Source organism: Nicotiana tabacum, chromosome 8 (genome assembly GCF_000715075.1).
Source record: "Nicotiana tabacum cultivar K326 chromosome 8, ASM71507v2, whole genome shotgun sequence".
NCBI lineage: Eukaryota > Viridiplantae > Streptophyta > Magnoliopsida > Solanales > Solanaceae > Nicotiana > Nicotiana tabacum.
The window spans coordinates 190,794,041-190,812,576 of record NC_134087.1 but is presented as its reverse complement, the minus strand read 5'-3'; the positions used below and the strand labels follow the sequence as shown (position 1 = coordinate 190,812,576).

The 18,536-nt window shown below is 33.2% G+C and overlaps 3 protein-coding genes across 3 annotated transcripts; all 3 read left to right on the top strand.

Annotated features, from left to right (window-relative positions):
• The first annotated feature begins 446 nt into the window (after window positions 1–446).
• On the top strand, window positions 447–1,040 carry LOC107791302 (uncharacterized). Its single transcript, XM_016613341.1, has one exon. It carries the CDS (start codon window positions 447–449, stop codon window positions 1,038–1,040), a length of 594 nt encoding a protein of 197 aa, XP_016468827.1.
• Window positions 1,041–2,505: 1,465 nt separating this feature from the next.
• Window positions 2,506–6,139, top strand: LOC107791303 (uncharacterized). The gene is made up of 3 exons (XM_016613342.2): window positions 2,506–3,429; window positions 4,307–4,837; window positions 5,706–6,139. Exons 1-3 carry the CDS (start codon window positions 2,656–2,658, stop codon window positions 5,817–5,819), a joined length of 1,419 nt encoding a protein of 472 aa, XP_016468828.2. The 5' UTR covers window positions 2,506–2,655; the 3' UTR covers window positions 5,820–6,139.
• Window positions 6,140–15,671: 9,532 nt separating this feature from the next.
• LOC107791301 (uncharacterized) lies at window positions 15,672–16,259 on the top strand. The gene has a single exon (XM_016613339.1). It carries the CDS (start codon window positions 15,672–15,674, stop codon window positions 16,257–16,259), a length of 588 nt encoding a protein of 195 aa, XP_016468825.1.
• Window positions 16,260–18,536: the final 2,277 nt, after the last annotated feature.

Genomic DNA, 18,536 nt, shown 5'->3' with positions numbered 1-18,536 from the left:
ATTGAAAGCATAAGATAACTTTTAAAAATGCAGTCCAATTAAAAATTAGAAGGATATAACCTTTTTGAAGATAAAAACAATTCTTCTTAAAATATATAAAGAAAAATATTAAGAATAAATTAGAAATAGTGTGACAATATTTATGCCAAGAATTAGTTTATAAAATAAAATAAAGTGAAATAAAATACTTAAAAATACTATTGATAAATTTAAATAACTCAAGAATTCAAGCAATGTTTTTAAAATAAAATAGATACTTATTTTAAGATTAAAAAAATTCTAGATTTATCTATATTATATTAAAGGATAGTAATGGATAATTATATTAAATAAAGTGGCAACTTAATTAAAAGCCATATGAAACTGGGAAAGGCAGAGCTATAAAATATATTGAAGCTAATCAAGCTTCATGGCTAGTGAGGAAGATTCTGAAGGCTAAGCAGTATATGATAGAGGCTGGGATCAACTTGGAAGAAACACTCGAGAAGAAGCACATAACCATCAGCAATATATACAAGATGTTAAGGAAGGATCACCAGAAGGTGCATTGGAGGAAGCTGATATGTAATAATGGAGGAATGCCAAAGTGGACTTTTATATTGTACATGGCAATACTGGGCAAGATGAATACCAGAGATAGACTAGCAAGATGGGGAGTAACAAATGAGCTACTATGTCCTATGTGTAAAGTAGAAGAGGAAAGCTTGGAACACATGTTCTTCAAATGTTCATTTACAGCAGCAATTTGGAGTAAGGTATTGCAGTGGATGGGTATTACAAGGCAAACGATGGAATGGAGTCAAGAAATAGAATGGACATGCAGCAATGCAAAAAGCAGATCAACAAATTCTGAAATCTACAGAATAGCACTAGCAAGTTGTGTCTATCACGTGTGGCAGGAGAGAAACCACAAAATTTTTCAACATAAGCAAAAGCAAGCGGGGTTACTGATTAAGCAAACTATACAAATGATATGTGGAAGGAGCTATACGTTGCCAAAACTAAGAAGAAGGCTTGAAGAGTTGAATTTCTATCCATAAGGAAAGATGAAGTACTGACAATATAAAAAATTGTAAACTGATAGTCAGTAGGAAGGATAGAAGTTTTTGATGAAACTGAGCCTGGGAAGATGTCCACACTTAGTGTTTGTTGATTTGAACTGTAATTTCTTGCTTTGGTAATAAAATATGATAATTACCAAAAAAAAAAGTCATATGAAACTGTGATAATACCATATATTTGATAACATAATAGCAAAAGTAAAAAAAATAATTAAAAATTTAATATTAGAAATGAAAGACTATTTTACTTAATGTTAGAAAGTTCTTAACATTATGATGAGAATGCTCAAACTATGGATAAGACCACCAAAAATTAAATTCTTGCTAGATATAGAATTAAATTTTAAAAAATATAAAATAAATATCTAATAGAAGTAATTTTTTAACGAAAACAAAAAATCAAATTTTGTATCTTGAAACTAAAAGGAAAGAAAATTTATTGCATGTAATACAAAAAATAAATATAAGAAAAACTCAATAGATTTGGAATATAATAATCAAAGAACTTGTATATTAATATTTTAGACTAATCAAAGTTATAATTTAAAGTAAAATATGATATTATTTTGATTACAGGTAAAATATTAATATAAAAAATTAATTAAAAATTTCTTAGTAGGGAATAGACTGTATAAAGAAAAAAATAGAGATAGTGTGAGGATATTTGTACTTTAAATTATTTTAAAATAAAACAAAGTAAATAATTGAATAATATTCAAAAATAATACTGTAGATTTAAATAGTAAAATATTATCGAGTAAGAGGATAAAAGCGTAAAATATATTAAATTTCAAGAATAAAAAAATAATATTTATCTATAATTATTAAAAGGATAATAAGTAAGATAGTAAGTCAATTAGTAACCCGAAAAAAATCATATGAAAGTATAATAATATTAAATAATAAATAATATAATAATTATAAGCAAAGAACAAAAAAAATGTGTAAATTTTAAAAGAATAAGACTTATTGGAGCGTGAGATAAAAAATAAAATGATACTAAGAATTTTATTAAAATAATATGATCTAATATGTTCAAACGAGACAAATCACCACATGACATATTTAGTGTTTTTTTTAAAAATATTGATAACGTTACGAAATTCAAATACTAAAATTAACCGGTTGGATTATATAAATATAGAAAAAGAAAACATGTTATCAACTAAGAGATTTGCAAAATTGTTTCATGTCTTACTTCTTAATTAATATCTAATGATTATCTAAAAAATTTATCTGGAATATTTATATTTTAAAGTTATTTATACATAATTCAAATCATAATTTGACATGAAATGTATCCGTGCATTGGGTACTAATACTAGTTTATTTTAAAAGTAAACTAGCATTCTCATCTCTCCAATCTCTTTTTGTGGTCAAAGTCTTTTCTTTATTCCTTGTACTTAGTAATCTATTAACATGTGGAGATGCAATTAAGTTTTCGAGGCATAAAATTCTATATTCCTACTTTGCCTTGGGCGTAGATTGCGGTGTCTAAAAAGGTACTCCATCTTCAAAACCTACTAACTTTATTCATATTCCATTCTAATAACAGTTAATCCGTTCTAAAACCCCTTCGTTCATCTTCAAAAAAATGAAAAAAATTCAACTACCAAGCAAAATCGCATCTTGCCATAGCATCAAAAATCTTATTTTAGTGTCCTCTTTTGTTTCTATAATCTATTTTCTATATCCTATCATTCTTGCCCCTAAAACCAACTTTGTTCATACCTCAATTTCATCACAAAAATATGATTTATCATCTCCAACAACACTTCACCATGTTGTTTTTGGTATTGCGTCTAATGAGAAATCATGGTCTAAGAGAAAAGAACTTGTTAAGCTATGGTACAAACCAAATGAAATGAGGGGTTGTGTGTTTCTTGAAAAAATGCCTAATAGTAGTACAAATGATTCTCTTTTGCTCCCTCCAATTTATATTTCTGAGGATATTTCAAGATTCCCATATACAAATAAAGGTGGGAATCCTTCAGCTATTAGAGTGGCACGTGTAGTTTCAGAAACAGTAGCACTTAATCATTCAAATGTTAGGTGGTTTGTATTTGGAGACGATGACACAATTTTTTTCCCTGAAAATTTGGTGAAAACACTTTCTAAATATGACCATGGGCTTTGGTATTATATTGGGTCAAATTCTGAAAGTTTTATACAGAACAAGTTTTTTTCCTTTGAAATGGCTTTTGGTGGTGCTGGTTTTGCTATAAGTTATCCACTGGGTAATGTTTTGGCTAAAGTATTTGATTCATGTATAGAGAGATATCCACACCTTTATGGAAGTGATGGTAGAATTCATGCTTGTTTGACGGAGCTTGGTGTTACTTTAACACATGAGCCCGGTTTCCATCAGGTATATCTTCTCCTTTTTTTGCCATTGTAAATTAGAAAAATAGACCGCGTAGCCTTGGCGTAACCGATAAAGTTGTTGCCATGTGACAAGAAGGTCACGGATTCGAGCCGTGGAAACAGTATCTTTCAGAAATGCAGGGTAAGTATGCATACAAATAGACCATTGTGGTCAGGCCCTTTTCCAGATAATGCACATAGTGGGAGTTTAGGGCACCTAGATGCTCTTTTGTAAATTGGAAAAATAGACCGGGGTAACTGGTAAATTTGCTGCCATTTTTTCGGCAGGTCACGGGTTCGCGCCGTGGAAACAACCTCTTGCAAAAATGCTGCATAAGGCTACATATAAATAGACCCTTGTGGTCCGGCCTTTCCCCGAACATTGTGTACAGCGGGAGCTTAATGCACCCGGGCTGCCTTTTTGTAATTGAAAAAAAGTCAAATTTACTTTTTTACTACAAGAAATATCTTAATTTCCCCGTTACATTATAGAACAATTCATATCTTGCTGTTAACTAATCGTGTCGTATTTGCCCGTGATTTTGGTGAAGCCACAATGCCGTATTCGATGAATTTTAGGCATCAAAATACTTCAAGAAACGCGTCTAAATTTACCACTTTACTTTTGGCTATGTTTTAAAAATTACTCTCCTATTATATTTCGGATAGGAGCTTAGTTAAGGCAAAGGGCTAATAGAAGACGATTTGTTAACAACATGAATATGAATGACTCAAAACCACAATGGAGGTAAAATTAAGATGTTTGGTATAGTGGAGAGTATTTTTTTACTTTACTACATTGCAAATTTTGAATTTTGGTAGATGGAAGGTGAATTTAACACCAATTTTCTTGTTCTGTTTGTGTGAAATTGAATGACTAGATGGATTTTCATGGAAATGTATTTGGATTATTGGCTGCACATTCCATTAGACCTTTGGTATCTCTGCATCATATGGAGATAATTGAACCGATATTCCCTAATATGACAAGAATGAAGTCTCTGGAGCATTTGTACCAGGCTGCAAGTTTCGATCCACAACGACTTTTGCAGCAAGCAGTATGTTATGATCGTCGATTTTCTTGGACAGTGTCAGTGTCTTGGGGATATGCTGTACAAGTTTTTGCACATAATGTGTTTTTGACAGACGCTCAGCGTGTACAAGAGAGTTACTTGCCCTGGAAAAAGAATGCATATGGTACACTTTATGAATATAATACAAGGAAATTTGAGTCTGATCAATGTAAAAAGCAGATTATTTTTTTCTTGAACAAAGTTTCTTCTGGCATGGATGAAATCAAGACCATTTACAAGAAGAAAACATCTGATAATTGCACATTCAGCAAGAATTCACCTAGAGAAATAGAAGAAATCAGAGTGTTTTCGCACAAGTTGGATCTTGACACAAATCAGGTATATTTTTTCTCTAGCTTTTGAATTCAATTCAGGCCGATATATTCTTAACCTATAATCAATGGTGGAGCCAGAAATTCTAACAAGCAAATTAAAAAAATACAAGAATATTGCACATGTAATTCAAATTTGCAATCTAGAGCAATTCTTGAGCCTGCTTTATCACTAAACTATAAGCTTCCTTTACGTCAAGTGTATTCAACAATTCATATATATACACACACTCATAATTCTTTTTTGCTTTTAACTTATTTGAGTATAATAATTTTTTTGACAAAGTAGATTCAATTGAACCCCTTCGTATCATGTAGCTCTGTAACACCCCAGACTATAGACAGAGTCCCACATCGGCAAAACACAAGAGGGATGTTGGATATATAAGTTAAGAAGCCTTGGACCCTAGTGACACGTTTTAAACCCGTGAGGGCCTACGGACAATATCACTAGCGGGCTGGGCTGTTACATATGGTATCAGAGCCACATTTGTGTCAGCCTTGCCGATGGTGGGTCGAAGTTCAACTAAGTTTAGGTAAATCCCGGTTAGGCGAGACAAACCTCAGTGCTGAGTCTAGGCAAATCTCATGCGGTGGGGCAAACCTCAGCGAGGACGATGAGTCCATAAGAGGGGGTGTATGTAACACCCCAGACTATAGACAGAGTCCCACGTCGGCAAAACACAAGAGGGATGCTGGGTATATAAGTTAACAAGCCTTAGACCCTAGTGATGCGTTTTAAACCCGTGAGGGTCTAGGCCCAGAGAGGACAATATCACTATCGGGCTGGGCTGTTACAAGCTCGGCCCCTTTCCTATAATTAGGACTCTTATATGTTTAAATTATTTTAACATTTTGTTCAATGATTCATGCAGTTGCTAGCACCAAGAAGACATTGTTGTGATGTATTGCCTTCTACATCTGGTAAAGTGATGGAAATGGAAATAAGAGAATGCAAAGAAGATGAACTTATTTACATGCACAAGTAGTGCTCTCATTCAGCATTGCAGCCACCATTGGTTCTTTTTGCAATTGGCATAAGGAGTTCCGCTCACCGCGAAATTTGTATCTGATGGAACCACTTAGTTGTGATTTTTTTCAATGGCAAATTGGTGACCTAAAGAAAGTTTGGAGCACAAGAAAGTTTTACACTGCCTCTGTATTTCTTGAAGGCTACTTTGCTTTCAGATCAGAGAAGTTTAATTTCTTTGCTTGTGACTAAATTTAGCTGCAGAAGATAAGTCTTAGTTTTCAGAATTGTTATTGTACGTGTTTAGTCTGTTATATATATATATATATACTTTATATAAGCAAATAATTTAGAGGACTACGAGACATGGTCATACTTTTCTTTGATTAGCAGCAGGCCTAATAACTTGAGTTCATGATTTAAGAAAATCTCAGACTTGACTGGAACTTGTTCAAGATTTTTTCAGTGTGTGTATAATCATGATTACATACAGAGAGTGAAACATTATTATGGCATAACCAAGTAAGGCTTATGATTAATTTGTCTGAGCTCTGAGTCTGTGCCAACAATTATACAAACTCTGCAACCTGAATTTGTGCATGTGTTAAACATAATTAGAATTTCGTATAGTTTTCACAATATCAGAAACTTTCTTGCTTTTCACTTCAAAACCGGTTATGAGAGCAGGGTTGGTCTTATCACCCCGAAACGAAAATGAAAGTAATTGATAGTGCAAGATCAGATCCTCTTTTTTTTCCTCATTAATTTGTGTTACACTATCTGGGAATCTTTGAATCTATGCTTATTTTCAGCTCCATGAAATGGCAGAAACGTATTCAAGGAAAGTAAAGCTAACTCTAAAAATTGAGTATTACTTCAGCTCAAAGTTTGTTTATTGAGAAGTAAAATGCTACTGTAAGATTTTTGGGTGATTGAGTTTCTAAAGTACCTTACCTTTCATTGTCTGGAAAAGAAATGAACTAAATTGAGGATATCTATAGTCTGAAAATAAAGCTGATAATAGCATTTGAAGGTTTTCATGCACTCGATCTCAAAATGGTTTTGCAAATCATGTGGGCCTATTGGGCCGAGGAAACGAACTGATCTTCTTAGCATGGGCTACTCCTGCTCGTTTCTACTCACAATGGACATGATTGGGTTTGGACCGTGCTCGTCGCACTTATCAGACAAAATAGCACGGGCTAGAAAGTTCCAACATAATATAGTAAAAATTGTGTGGGGTAGCCACTTTTTAAAGTGGTATTTATTTTTTATCCACCATTTTCAATGTTTAGCAATAATAGCCATTAGTCTATTAAAATTAATATGAAAAGACTTTGTTACCCTTTCTTCTATCTCTTTCATGTTAGGGAGAAGAACTGTGAACAGCGGCACCCTTTCTCCAGACAAAATGTAATGCATATTACACTATGCAGTATTCACCAGCAACGAATCTCACAAAAATCTGTCAAACACTCAAACCATTACAGCTTTCCACCCAAATGTAAAGCGCATAGTATATGATAGAAATTCAGGAAAGTACAGTCCCTAAGGTCAGAGGCGGCTAGTGGGTCAAGCAGTTAAAGCAATTGCTTTGGGTCCCAAAAATTTTGGGCCCCAAAATTCTTTTTTCGGTATTTGTATTGAAGCCCCGACTAATTTAAATTTGTATTGAAAAGCACTCTAACATGATATCGTCCATAGGGCTCAAACCTGAAATATCTTATTAAAGTAGGTTAAATCGTATCCATCCCACCACAATCCTTGGAGGTGGAGCCCAACTTTTATCAATAATAAATTTATAAATTAATATTTTTAAAAAATATTGAGTATTAAAAATAGAAAAGTAAAATCTTTTATAAAAAGTAAAGACAACTTTTAGTTTGTTATTGATATAATTGTTTGAGCAAAAATTGAAGAAAGAGAATTACTTTCCCTAAAACCCTTACCCGAAATATAAAATTATGTTATTTACATTTTAAAATCGACATCATTAGTGAAATACCTACATTATCTTTCTCTTTTTTATATTTCTCACTAGAAAACGTGTAATAAACTTTTAGAGTCTCTATTTTAGTATCTCTAATTGTCCAAATCTCATTTTTTATATTTCTCATCAGATAATGTGTACTACACTCTTATATTTTCTTTCTTGGTTTCTGCAAAAGTTCAAGTTTTCGACAAGCTATATTGTTTCGTAAAAAAAGATTATTTTTTTCCAATAAAAATAAGAGCTGCAGAATACTATTGAATACGCTTTATTACACATTCTTAATTTTTCTCCTCTGCAGGTTTCAAGCATTACAACAAGTATATTAAAAAATCAAATAATTATTTCGATATCAAGTTATCAACATTTTGAATCTAGTTTTATTTCCTAAGATCAACAATATCCTAAGAGTGATTAAATGGTTTGTAAAAGAAATTATTAATAACTTTACATCTCAAAAAGCTAGAAAAAATAGATTTCAAATAAAAATATATACGAAGGTTTTGTTTCAACAAAGGCCTCAAATTAAATTTTTGCTTTAGAACTCCAATCTTGTTGAGCCACCCCTGCCTAAGGTGTACTCCATGTCTGGGCAAAAAAATGTACTCAAACTGGTCATGCAAACTTCTCTACAAATTTTGCTACATATGTATATTTTACTTGAAATACACAATTTTGTTATCTCTTGCAAAAACTTATTATTTCTCTTATGAAATGTTTATTATTCGTTGATGGACTTAAAACTTATGCTATAGAAAGTTTGGTTTTCTGCTACGTTATGGATCCTAAATTTACAGTTACCAGTTTAAAAGTTAAGGACACTTGGTCCTGAACTTCGATTCCAAGTTCAAAAGTTAAGGATACTTGGTCCTGAACTTAAAATTACAAGTTCAAAAGTTAAGGACACTTGGTCCTAAACTTAGACTAACAAGCTCAAAAGTTAAGGACAATAGGTCCTAAACTTAGACTTACAAGTTCAAAAGTTAAGGATAAGTAGTCCTTAACTTAGAGTTACAAGCACAGAACTTAAGGACAGGTGGCCCTGAACTTCGAGTTCCAAGTTCAAAAGTTAAGGACATGTAGTCCTGAAGTCCTGAACTTCGAGTTGCAAGTTCAAAAGTTAAGGACATGTAGTCCTGAAGTCCTGAACTTAAAGTTGCAAGTTCAAAAGTTAAGGACACTTGGTCCTGAACTTTTATGAGCAGAAGGATGTTTTCGTCCGAGCAGGTGAAGTTTATTAAAGCAGTGGCTAAAGACTAAAGACATGTTAAACAGTGGCTTAAAATTAAATACATATGTTATTAGTGGCTAACCGTGCACTTCCCCCCATAATATACTGGAGACTGGAGCACATGTGTATGAACTTCCAGCATATTATGCTGGACCGGTATATTATACTGGAGCTCCAGTATATTATGCTGGAATTCTAGTATAATATACTGGAGTTCCAGTATAGTTATGTTGGATATACTGGAGTTTCAGTATATTATACTGGAATATCAGTATGTTATGCTGGAGTATTTTTCGGATTTTGAACAGTATTTTCGTTCAGATTTATCTTTATATGAAAAGTGGCTAAATTTTGATAACTTTTGAAATTGTGGCTGTTTTTTAATTACCAATTGTAAATCTGGCTATTTTTAAATTTCTCCCCACTTATCAACTTCGTTACTTTCATGTACCCATCAGACGACAGCTCTTTCGGAGATTCCTTAGGGACCGATCATTCATCGTAGATTGTGTGAATTATTATGTACTCAAATTGAAAAAAAAAAAAAGGATTTGGATTAAATTTGATTGATCGAATACAAATTGCTCATTATCGTAGATTATCATTTTCTGACGGCCAAATATTATTTTTCTTGTCTTATTAAAAAGTGGAAGGATGACTTCGCTTATTTTTTTTCCTATTAGTCCATTAGAAATAGTTTCTAAAGTTTAAAGAGTATCGGATAGGGAAAAAATGTTTCTTCTAGAACATGTTTTCCGAAAAAGATATTTTTCATACCAAACACACCTATAAGCACACAAATACTGTACATGATTATTGAACTACGAAAGATATAGTTAATAAACAAATGGGGACCATGTCAAGTGTTGAAACTTTAATTTTTAGTCATTTAGTATTTTCACACTTTATTTTTTGTTCCACATGATATTTTATGAAGTACTACTAGTTAAACAACTTATTTGAAAACTTTCTTGAAAGAGTCTTTTCGTGCACTAAAAATTAATTTCGGCCAAGTGTAATACAAGCCATCTGTTTCTTTGAAAATATAGGGATTTTTACCTAGCTATACTATAATAGAAATCTATTTACTGTCTTTATTTAGGTTCTATAATAATTATTTTATATACCTATATTTACTAGTTTTATACAAAATCATAAAAAGAAGGAAATGAAACATACCTTAAATATAGCGTATCAGTTACACATAGTCCTCCTACGTTTAAGATTCTTCTCTCTTTCTTTAACAATTAGCCATATTTGTACTTACCCACAATAAGAATTCTCCCACCGATACCCAGAATCTTTCTAACCCAAAAATCTCGCTTACTCACTCCTCTTCCAAAACTTTTAATATTCGATTTCTCTCTTTCAATCATCCACTGGTATAATCCCAAAATTGCAGATTTTTTTTCCTCTTCCAAAGCTTTTGATATCCGATTTCTCTCTTATTTTGAATGTTGTTTTCTTATTTTCTAAAATCTTTATTGTATGTCACTTGTATATGATACATCAATACCCAAAATAATACTTGATACAATACTAATACAATTATAGTGCGATTATATTAGATTTTTAGTGTAAAGTTGTGACTGAAACTTGAAGAAGATAAAGATCATAATTGTATCACAATTTTTCGGAAATGAATCACGATTGTATTATAATTGTATATGTATCATAATTGTTGAAGGGATTGTATTATAAATGTATGATAATTGTATATTTATTGTATATTGTTACGAGCAGTTGTGAGTTTGTGAAGAATTTCACGATTTATATCACAAATATATGATAATTATATATTAATTTATTAGTATTGTATCAGGTATTATTTTGGGTATTAATGTACCATATACAAGTTAGACACAATTGTGATACAAATATGATACAATTATGTATTAGGCATTGATGTATCTGATATAATTCAAATACAATTACGATACAATTATCATACAATTCCTGAATATTTTTTCATTTTCAGTGTTGTCCAATCTCCTAGCAAAAGAACAATACAATTGACGATTTTTAATAATATAAAACCGTCGGCAATGGTGGGAAGAGATAAGATGGAGATTCTGGCGTAAATTAAGGGATTTTGATGTAAAAAAGGAAGGAGAGAGGAGAGGAGAGGGAAAAAAAAGAAGGAAATGATGTAATTGAATCCCTTAATTGAAGGCACTAATAATGGGGGTGAGAGCCTTTTAAGGAGCAATCTACAAAATTTGTAAGAAAAATTTGGATACTTATTAAAAACTACAAAACATAGAAAAGATAAGTAGATGGTGTTTGGATTGGCTTTTAAGCTAGTCAAAATAGCTTTTAAGTTCTTTTTAGCTTTTTTCAGTGTTTGGCAAAGTCAAAAAGTGCTTAAAATAACTAAAAAACTACTTAAAACAAGCCAAAAGCAATAAGCTGGACAACCCCAACTTATTGCTTTTTGGCTTAAAAGCTATTTATGTTGAAAAGCTACTTTTTTAAGCCATTTCAAATGGGCTCGTAATTAAGTTTCTAATATAGTGTAATTAGGTAAAAATCCCGAAAATATATTATAGTTCTTTCTCCTATATTAGACGAGAGATGGTTAGCCCGTGCTGCCGTACGGGCCCAGTCTCAAATGCCTCGACTCTATGTCTTTCCAAATTTGGATGAGTTGACTCTCTCTTTCCAAATTTAGATATAATTAACAAATTTAATCTTTATTTTGATTATGATAATCAGGGAACTCAAGTTAACGCCCACTTTGTTATGTTTCCAGTTTTCTTTTTTGAAAAAGAAAAATACTTGCATTTGCATAAGTTCAAAAGTTGTTCACTCATTGCCAAACTTAATTTACTTTTTCAAATATTAGCTTGCGGTTTGGTCATTTTAATTTTTAATTTGATTTATGTTTATTCATAAGTTGACATAGTTTATCACATGATGTAGCAAATACTAAATTCACCTAATAATCGTAATTTCTTGTTTGCTTAATATCAAAACTTAAAAACCTATCCAACTTTTTATTTTGAAATTTATAAACTGTTTCAATCTTGGGAAAGAAAGGGGGGGGGGGGGGGAAAACATTAGAAAAACACTTAGCAAAGTCATGAAAATTGTGGTTCATCATTGTAGTGCAAGAAACTTCTTTCCAAAATAAGAGTTATTTTTTGGTTGCTCCTCCTTTCACTCTTCAGATGTCCTACACTCCTACTCCTCTTTTTTATATTTGTTTTTCTTTTCTTTTCACCTTCTCTATTTTCTTTTTCTAGGAGTCTCCCATTTAATTAATACTCCAATATAGTGGAAAAGTACTTTTTCTCACTTTAAACTTTTATTTTCTTTAAATTTCCTTGTTCCGTAGTTTAGCTCAAACTTTTTCGTAAAAATTATACGTGAGAGCCACTTTGTGCAGTGGTCTTTAAGCCATACCCAGTTTTCAAATTATTTTGCACCTGCACCCATTTTTGTCTTAAAGTAAGTTCAAAAGTACTACTTTACCCTCCATCAAGATCTGGTCTCATGGGCAGCCGCACGCTCCTCCATCACGAATTTCCACAATCTCTATTGCTAATCTTCCACCACCTCCGTCGCTCTAATCTGGCGCAGCGCTCCTCCGTTACCCTTACCTTCGTCCCTAACACCTACCTTTGTTCCTCATATCTAATAAACAATCATCCTATGTCGCTACTTCCGACAACAGAGAATAATATTGTCATCTGCGCTGCTCATTCCGCTTCACCATCCTTTCAGTCACATAGTCAACATCCTCAAGAATTTGAGCCATTTTACCACCAATTACTACTCTCTGTGGCAGTATTTTCTAAAAAATTTAAATAGCCAAGTGTCCTTCTAAATTACAAATGTCATACCTATTTCTAAGTGGCTACTATGCATGTGGGAAATTCCACAAGTGTCTTTGGTCTATTTCAATATATGTGGCATCCTTTCTCTTGGTTTTGGGTAAGTGGTATAAGCCAAGTATCAAGTGGCAGAGGAGACATAACACTTGTCTCAAGCAATTGCCATTATTGAGCTTATAAATAGGCTTTCAATCTCTACTGATGAAATATCAAGAAAAGCTAATCATTAGCTTCAAATCACTACTTGCTCTCTTTCTTTCATTCCGATGTTCTTCTTATGTCTCCACCTTTTTCTATTTTCAATAGATACTTTATTAGTTTCTTCTAGCAACTTGCTAGTATATTATATTCCTGTATATTATATAAACTTGTTTAATCCCGGGAAACATTTCACATTGCTGAAATAGTTTCTTAGGACAGTGCCCAGCACGACTCAAGTCAATTTGTGTATTTCCGCTCACAAATATTATTATAGTATTATTGTTGTTATTTTTCCGTGTCATTGCCCTACACTCTTGAGAGATTATACGATAGTTTCAAAATCCTTCAATTTCCACGTTCATTATTTTCTCTCCCCTTTTTTCTTTCTCTTTCTATAGAGTAAGTATCACCAATTTAATCGGTGATACTTCCTTTTATTTAATGCTATTTTCATATTTCATGAATTTGACTATTGGAACTAGGCTTTCATGTACGTATCTTCTGTCTAGCTTACTCAAGTTTTTGGTTGTAATACACGATTCCATTGGTAATGGTACGTTTCTCTTATGCCCGCACACTATATGGGCTCGAGAGGTTGTTGTTTTCAACTATTGAAAAACTTCATGCTTCGGGACCTGAAGTTCGGCAATAGCAGGGTCTAACTTCAGACTCGAATTTCTGAAGTTTATACTCTAATACCTGAAGTATATACCCATTTATCTGAAGTTCATAGCCAAATATCTGAAGTTCATAGCCAAATATCTGATGTATATACCCAAATACTGAAGTTTATAGCAAAATGTCTGAAGTTTTATACCAAAAAGTCTGAAATTTATACCCAAACGACTAAAGTTTATACCCAAATGATTGAAGTTCATAGCAAAATGTCTGAAGTTCATATCCTAGTGTATGAAGTTTATATCATAAATGTGTAACATGCATACTCAAATGACTAAGTTTATAGAAAAATGTCCGAAGTTTTTCTTTTTATTCTTTTTTTCTCCTCGTTGTATGTCATTTTTTACTTTGTTTTTCATCAGATTTAGATTCGGTTATCATAAGTAATTTAGTTGTACATTGTAGAGGTTGAGCTACACTTTATGCAACTGGGGTTATTTCCTTCCCTTTTCCTTTAAATTATTCATCATTTTAACAATTCAGGGGTATTATTTAATAATTTGGTTTTGTTGAAATCTTATTTTAGGTTGGTTTATATGGAGTTGACTGGTAGCTCTTCTTTTTTGTTTTGGCTTGATTTTAAGGATATCAATTTGACTTCTTGTTGTGTGTAGTCATGTATCAGATATGTATTCATGTTCAGTTTCACCACTTTATCCAATAAATCTCACATTGCATGTTAATTTTTGAAACTCCAAATAATTTGTTATGATATCCCCTTTTTGAGGAATATTTTGTTTAGTTGGCTGGAGTTGGCTTATTGAAGTGTAAACTTCAGACCTGGAGTCTAAAGTTCACCTGTAGCGGTGCAAACTTCAGACCTCTGCTTGTACCTAGCAAACTTCATATTAGATCTAGTTTTAATGATGCAAATAATATATCTGTACAGGAAATCAATTACAGAAGAACAAGCAATCAAGGAGCTACTACAAGATCGCTGAAGTAAATCTTGATGCTTATGAAAAGAAATCAATCAGCAAAGATTACGAATCAATCAGCAAATCTGAATGCCTAAGGAAAGAAATTAATCAGAAAATCAATCAGCAAAGATTACAGACAGTTGCGATCGAAAGAATCAAGCAAGCCTAAACTTAAGGCGTTAATCAAGGCCATCACATTCAAATCCGGAAGATCGAAGATTCTGTGAAGAGTTGCTGCGCGGCTAATTTCGGAAGGACCAACATTCAAGGAGTAAACCTTCATCATAAACAACTGTTAAAGGAAAGCTATCAGGGAAGAGCAACGACAAGCAATCTTATTCTTGGAAAGAATCAATCTCTTTCCAAGGATCAAATCTCTTGGGTTGTCAAGCCTCTTCAACAAACGATCTTCACCAAAGTATTTATACCCAGCTTCAAGCCTTAGATAAACATACATTGTCAAACAAAAAACCCTCCCTTTGTTCTACTGCAAACAAACATTGTAGTTCTCTAAGATCTACTGTGTAACAAGTTAGAGAAAAAGGAGAGTACAACACTGGTGAGTCATTGTATCAAAAGAGACGAGTGTTGTAGGAACTGAGTTATCAAGTCATTTCTATTGTACTCAGAGAAACGCATTTACTAAAGAGAACTCCCTTGCAATCCAAGAGGACTGGACTAGGATTCACATTTAATCCGAACCAGTATAAAATTTCGGTGTCTTTAATCCCTGTACTTACTTTCTGTGTTTTACTTTCTGTTATTATAACTGTTAGGTCATTACATCTAGTCGACTAATCGATAAACTAGTCGACTAATAAGAGATTAAGTTTAAAAATATACAATTCACCCCCTCTTGTACTTTCAATTGGTATCAGAGTAAGGCTCACATTCTAGTTTTGCTTAACAGCTTGTGAGAAAAGATCATGGCAAATCAAGTTATCATAGGAGCTCTTTTTCAGGAAGGAACTTCATAAGTTAGACCACCATACTTCAATGGACAACATTTGTGCGGATGAAGATCTTTGCCAAGGCCTATTACGTCAAAGTTTGGAGAGTCATCAAAAATGGGAACTATCCCTTACCAGCTGCTACTCCACCACTTGCTGATCCTGAAGATATAGATTCATATACAAAAGAGCAAATGAAAGTGGTACAAGTTAACAATAAAGCAAGAAATCTGCTTCATAATGCTATAAGTGGTGAAGAATATGAGAAAATTTTAAGCTGTGACACAGCCAAAGAAATGTGGGACAAGCTTGAGGTCACATATGAAGGAACCAACAAAGTAAAGGAAACACATATTAATATATTGGTTCATAATTACGAACTCTTCTCAATGAAAGAAAGAGAATCTATTGAAGAGATGTTTGCCAGGTTTAGCAAAATAATTAGCGATCTAAAGGCATTTGGCAAGCCTTATATCAGTGGTGATCAAGGTAGAAAAATTCTCAGAAGCCTGCCAACCACTTGGCAGACCAAAGTAGTCACACTGGAATCTCAGTATCTAAACAAATTATCTTATGATGAACTACGAGGAGAACTCATAGCTTTTGAAAAGACGCATCTCAAGAAGACTAGTCAAGAAGAAAAAAGAAAATAGTTGCATTCAAGACTTCAACTAAAATAGCTGAAAACGAAATTGATGATGATCCTAAAGCCCTACAAGAAGAGATTGCTATGCTATCAAGAAACATGGATGGATTAATGAGAAGATTTAGAAATACAAAGAAAGGAAGAATTCCACCAAGACGATCCAGGCAATACAACGAACATGACAAGAATGATGGTAAGTGCTATGAGTGTGGAAGATTTGGGCACATTCAAGCTGAGTGCCCAGAACTAAAAAGGAAGATCTCTAGAGGCTTTAACAAGAACAAATCCTTTGGAAGCTGGAGTGATAAAGACAATTTAGACCACGAAGAGATAGCAAATCTTTGCTTCATGATGATTTTGGAAAACAAAATGAACAAATCCTTAGGATGCTAGACAGATGAGGACACTTCAGATGAAGAAAATGAAAACTGTTTCATGGCACGAGGTGAAACAAGTGAGGTAAGATCTTATAACTATGAAAGGTGCAATGAATTGCAGGATATTCTTGATTTAACTTTGAAAGAGTCTCAAAAAATGATGAATGAGATTAAGAGACTAACTAAAGAGGTTAAAGACTGGAAACTCAAACATGAAGTATGTGAAATCGAAAAAGAAGTACTTCAAGAAGAGTTTGAGGAATTGCAAATGCAACTCAATGGCATGCGCAAATCCACCAGTCACAGTTCTGTCAGATCAAACCAGACGACTTACAAGTCAACTGAAAAAGGACCAGCCAAAACTAAGTCCACTAGTACTAACACTAATGAAAGACCTAAAGGTGGGTCAGAAGTTACGTGTCACTACTATAACAAAAGTGGGCATAAATATTTTTTTTGTCATTTTTTGTAAAGCAAATGTTTCAGGATAGGTTTGGAAACCAAAAAACAATTCTGAATCTAGTAATACTAACTCTCTAGGACCCAAGCAAGATTGGGTACCTAAAAGAAAGTAATCATTTGTTTGCAGGAACACCATAGAATAAGCCGCAAAGGAAAATGGTATCTAGATAGTGCGTGTTCCAGTCATATGACAGGTGACAAAAACCTGTTCAAAAAATTACAAAAATTGATGGAGGAAGTGTTAAGTTTGGGGATGACTCAAAAGGTAAAATAATTGGTACTGGAACAGTTCCCTTCAATAACAACTGTGACATCACTGAAGTTTATCTCTTTGATGGACTCAACTACAACCTCCTGAGCATAAGTCAACTATGCGACTCAAGATATGAGGTAAATTTTAAGAAAACAGGTTGTGCTATTGAAGACGAATCATGTAAAATAGTCCTTCCTGGAAAAAGGTATGGAAATTTTTATATCCTTGATGGTTTTGAAAAGATAGATGGTCGTATTTGTTTAACTTCTATATCTGATGATCCATGGTTATTGTGAGCACATGATTTTTTCCCTACAAGAACTACTCCCACAAAAATTCAAAATAAAATAGTTGTGTGTTGCTTGTGATTTATTTGTATTTGTCTGTGTATGTTTTATTCTATTTTTACTACTGAAAAATACAAAAATATATGTGTTGCATTGACATTTACAATTTAGGATTAATTAACCATTGATTTGTTTTAGGAAAATGAAAATCATAAAAAAATAATATACTTTGCATTTTTAGCATTTAATGTTGAATTGTGTGATTTTATTGTTAATTGGCATTTAATTGTATATGATAAGTGTTATTAAGAGATAATTAGTATTTTTCGTAAGTTAACTTGGTTTATGATTTTAGAAAATAATTTAGAAATCAAAATGAATGAAAAGAATAAAAGAAATAAGAAGGAAATAAAGAGAGAATCAATAAAAGAGAAGAACCAAACTTGGGCCAAAAGCAGCCAAGCCCAAACCAAACTCGTCCAAACCCACACCTGATCCAGCCCATTACCAGTCCAATCCAGTCCATCTCGGAGACACCCAAACGACATCGTTTTGGGGAAGCCCTGATTAGGGCCGTTGATCTCACTTGATCAACGGTCCAGATCACTCTGCCCTCACCCGTAACCCCATACCCGACCCATGGCCCCGAATCAACCCGATCTCTTAATAAGACCAAACGACACCGTTTGAGTTAAGTGAACTGATCTGGACCCTCAATCTTTCTTGATCGAACGGCCAAGATCAAACCACACCCCCACTATATAAATGAAATCTCATACCCAGCCCCCCAGTCCAAACCCCTGTTCATCATCGTCTCTCAGAGACGAAGCCTCTTCCCCAAACCCTAGCCGCCATGGCATTCCTTCGCTTGAAACCCGGCGGCAACGCCGCCGCCGACCACCAAA